The following is a 4939-nucleotide window of genomic DNA, read 5'->3' on the forward strand; positions in this document are numbered from 1 at the left end:
ACCAGTGAGAGGTTTAGACGTGCCAGTACTGACAAAACGAAGGAACTATGGTCCTCATGAACGGCAATGAGGGACTAATATGAGAGAGCAAAACGTGAGGCAAAGCTGAAAAGTTGGACCAACTTTTGCACAGCCATCGAGAAAGGAGCAGGGGCGTATATTCTGGATAAGCTGCTTTCTCGAAATCCGGATGCTATTCTCGGCACTCTGAAGTTGCCCCGCGGTGGACACTCAGATGCTGACGGAGATACCTTGGCTCACCTGATCAAGGCACATGTTCCAGAAAATCAAAGCCTACAGGGCTGGTCACTCGACTAAGGCGACTCTAAGCACGGAATCCCTGCAATTGCGGGGAAACGTGTAATACTCAAAGGCAGTTCCTTCATCAATGATTCTCAAATATCAGAAAACAGCATGGCTGCGGTTCTTTCCTTATGGAGAGGGCTATGAGGTAACGCTAAGGGCTTAAAGGTGACACAACTGGACCACCGAAGCATTAGGGGCTGTTAGGGTCACAACCCAAAACAATAATACTAATAATTACAGATGTCATTGGTTTTGTCTACTGTTCTTAATCAATATTATTAAAATATTGATTAATCGTAAGATTTTGAAAAAAATGCTCTCTTAGTCCGCTGGGATATGAATCTAGGTCTTTTAAATTGCCGGTCTGATGCTCTACTAACTGAGCTACGGAGAGATGAGAACATTTTCTTCACAAACTTCCTACAAGCTGAATGTCAACGTTATTCCTTATACTTGTAAGATTTTTATTACTAAACAAGAATTTATATTTTATTATTGATGTAAGTTTTTTGACCAGAGAAATTAATTAATAATTTTAGATGTTATTAGTTCTCGTCTCTCCGTAGCAGAGCATTAGACTGGCAATCTGAAGGACTTGGGCTCATATCCTAGCGGTGTTGGATAACATTTTTTTACAATCTTAAGATTAATCACTATTTTAATAATATTTATTAAGACCAGTAGACAAAACCAATTACATCTAAAATGACAAATTAATTTCCCTGGTCAGAAAAACTACATCAATAATAAAATAATAATAATACTTGCTTTGGTAAAAATTTAATTGACTGTTACAATGTTCATCTATCTCCTTGAAAAATATCTTTTTTGTTAAAAACTAATATATTCTGGTTGAAAATTCTACTGATTTGTAAAAAATTCGACCTTCTGGTTTGAAAATTGCAATTTTTTGTAGAAAATTCAACTATTCGGTTGAGAATAAAATATTCTGTACAAATTGCGTCTCTTAGTTTACAAATGTATCTCCTTCAATAGAATTTTTTTCTGTTAGAACTGTCTGGTTGAAAATTAATGTTTATTGGTTGAGGACTTGAATATTTAAATGAAAATTCGTCGTTTTAAACGAATTCAACTGTTTTTAATTTTAAATTAAAATATTTTTTTGGTTGAAATATCAACTATTACATTTTTTGTAAATTCATAGTTTTTAGTTGAAAAATCATCTTTTGAATGAAAATGTAACTTTCGTGAAAAAATCGCTTTTTCGTTTATCATTCATACCTTTGTTGAAAAAGTTTAACGAACTGCCTAAAATGTGATATTTTTGAATAGGAAGTTCAAAAGTTTTGTGGAAAATTCATCTGTTTATATTAAAAATTAAACAATTTTGTTGCATTTTCTCTCTTTTTCTTGAATAGAAAAGCTTAGATTTCTGAAAAAAATTTTTGTTGAAAATTAGTATTTTTAGCTTAAAAATGTATTTCTTTTAGCAGAAATTAAATTTTTTGTAGAAAATAATTTAACTGCTTGGTCGAAATTAATAATTTTTCTTTAAGAATTCCACTATTTCGTGGAAAATGAACTTTCTTCAATTATAACACGATTTAATTTTTCGTTCATTATTCATTTTTCTCGTTGAAAATTTAATTATTTTCATTCTGATTTGGCCAAGAATTCAAATTTTTCCTTGCAAATTTAACATTTGGATTGAAAATAACCTTCTTTAGTTGCTAATTTTTCTTTTTGTGTTTAAAATTTAACTGTTTGATCAAAAATCAAAAAATGTTGTTTAAAATTAATTTTTCTTTTGAAAATTCAAGTGTTTTGCAAAGAAATTTTTTTTTTTTGCTAGAAATGCAATTGTTTAGTATAAAAATCTAATTTTTTGGTAGAAAATCAACTATTTTTTTATCATGATTCTTATTTTGGGGTTGAAAATTAAACAGCTTTTATTGAAAATCAAACTATATGTTTGTAATAAAATTTTTATCTTGAAAATTTAATTGTTTTTTCAAAAAGTTCGTCTTGTTGGCTTAAAAGATTCACAATTCGATTGACGATTTTTTGCTCTTATCAGTGAAAAATCTTTCTTGGTACAAATTTCAACTATTTTTAAGAAAATTTATCTCTTTTGTTTACAACTCAAACTGATTGGCTGAAAATATAATAATGTTGAAATAAAATTCAATTATTTAATTAAAAATTGATTTTTTCTTTGAAAATTAAACAAATTTCGAGAAAAGTTTAAATTTCAATAGTTTTGTTGAGAATTTTTTGTCTGGAAAATTTTTCTTGAATGAAAATTCAACCCTTTTGATAAAGATTAGTACTTTTTTTACCCGAAATACTTTGTTAAAAATTAATCATTTTAGTTGAAAACTCGTCTTTTTTTGTTGAAAATTTAATTACTTCGTCAAAAGTTCAGCTTTTGGTGCAAATTAATCTTTTTGGTTCAAGATTTATCATTTTAAATAAAAAGGTTTCTTTTTTTTTGTAAAAAATTAATTCTTTTAATTGAAAATTTATCTATTACAATTGAAAACTCGTTTCTTTTTATGGTTGAAAATTAATTTTTTAACTGAAAATCTATCTCGTAGAATTAAAAATTCCATTATTTTATTTGAAAATTAACTTTTTTGATTAAAAGAATTTTTTTTAAAAACTTTTTTGTTTAGTAATCAAACTATGTTGTAGATTTTGTTATGAAAAATGTATTTAAATATTGAAAATGTAACTATTCCATTGGTGGTATAAAATTGGTCTGTTTTATTTGAGAATATAAAATATTAGGTTCAAAAGAGATTTAAAAAAAAATTCGACTTTTTGGTAGAAAATTGATTCTTTTGGTGAAATTTTGAGGTATTTTTTTGAAAATTCGTTTTTATTGGTTTGAACATATTTTTTTTTTAATGAATGCGATATTTTTACCTGAAATATTAGGAATTTAAAGATTGAAAATTTTGAAAATTGAATCATTTCAGGCACTTTTTCATGTAAAAAGGAAGATATTTTAAAGGAACACAATCTCTAATGAGATTTCATACGAATATATATTTTTGAGCAGAAAGTTGTAAAGCTATTCTTGTTCAGATTGAGATAAAACTTTTAGTCAATTTTCTTTCTCAAATCACTTTTTAGTGACTTTTTAAAGCTAGAGCCATTATATTCATTTTAAAAAATAAAAACTTTATTTACTTCCTTCAAAAAATTTATACAAAGAACCTAAAGGATTCTGAATTTTATATTTATAATTCCTTTGTATTCTTTTGAATAAGTCTGAATTCACTATCAAATTCTTAGTCACTGATGCTATTCACTCGCTCACACATTAAAAACTTTTTCATTTTAACAATTTGTAAGTAAATGTTTTACAATCACGAAAAGTAAAAATTAAAAATTTTCAATTTGCATAAACAAAAGGCAGTAGATATTCTGTCTGTACAGACAAAAACTTCCCTGTCAGCATCGAAAAATAAGCTCCCTTACGCTACATTCTAACATAACATAATTGTAATTATTACATTTTTATAATACCAGCAATTTTTTTTATTACTACATTTTTATTGTTATTGTACCGGCTCTCGAGTTTTCAAAAATAAAAAAAATAAACAACTTAGATTTTGAAGAGTTTCATTAAAAATATATTTTGTATTTTAAATCACGATCTATTGTAATAATGAATAAACTGACGGTTTTTTTTAATTTTCATAATGTTTGACATAAACGTTACATATGATTTCTTGCATGAAGAAAGGAATTTTGCAAGAAGTTAAAATTGACTGAAGGATACTTCTAAACTCTCAAACTCGGTAGCAGAAAAAAATGGACGGAGTTGATAAATAAATTTTGTTACTCTTATTACTATAAATTTATTATTTAATTTTTAATAATTCATGTATATAGAGATTGAGGCGTGTTGCACTGCTTCAAGAAAACGTTAAATTGTAATATTATTTGAAATTATATGAAATTTGTATAAATAAATTAATGTAATATTATGAATATACATATAATATATAATTATATGAAATGTAAAAAATTATTGACTACATTTATAAGGCTGGACACAGTCACCAGTTTTCGTATCTCTGATGAACCCTTCGTCATTTTTGCACCTACAGCCTTTTGAACACGTCTGTAAAAAAAGTAAAATAAATGAAAATCTCAGGTTAAAAAAGAACAACTTTGTTGCTCATATCTCTATCGCATAACTTTCTATTTGAAACTAGATTAACATGTGCGCGCGCCAACTTACGTGTTGATTTTCATAATTAAAGTTTTTTATTTTTAATATCCGTCCACGATAAATAAAAAAAAAACATGTACACTTAATTTTTAAATTTGAATTCAGATACTCATTCCACAACCTCATAACTTTTCAAAAAATCATATAATTGTAATATTGATAGGTTAAAAAAGTATTTAATCAGTTCCTAACATGAAAAGCATTAAAGAATTATTTTCAGTGAATGACTCAAATAATTTTTACTCTACATTCATCTGAATATTTTAGTTATTAATAACATTTTTAACTATTTCAGGAAAAATTAAAATATATTTGCACATAATTTAGAAATCATAATTCGGATTCTCATTTCCCATCGCAAAGCTTTACAAAAATAATGTAATTGGAAAGGAGCTATTTTAAACATTCACAAATTTTTATCATAAA

General features: G+C 26.5%; 1 protein-coding gene across 1 annotated transcript in view; it reads right to left on the reverse strand.

Moving 5' to 3' along the window:
- Nucleotides 1-4197: 4197 nt before the first annotated feature.
- The window catches only part of LOC117170510 (venom peptide SjAPI-like), a 3279-nt gene continuing 2537 nt past the window's right edge, over nt 4198-4939 (reverse strand). Inside the window, exon 3 of the mRNA XM_033357284.1 lies at nt 4198-4402. Coding sequence (XP_033213175.1) covers nt 4307-4402 — 96 coding nt within the window. The 3' untranslated portion in view covers nt 4198-4306. The remainder of the gene's footprint in view (nt 4403-4939) is intronic.

The sequence above is a fragment of the Belonocnema kinseyi genome, chromosome 4, assembly GCF_010883055.1.
Source record: "Belonocnema kinseyi isolate 2016_QV_RU_SX_M_011 chromosome 4, B_treatae_v1, whole genome shotgun sequence".
Taxonomy (NCBI): domain Eukaryota; kingdom Metazoa; phylum Arthropoda; class Insecta; order Hymenoptera; family Cynipidae; genus Belonocnema; species Belonocnema kinseyi.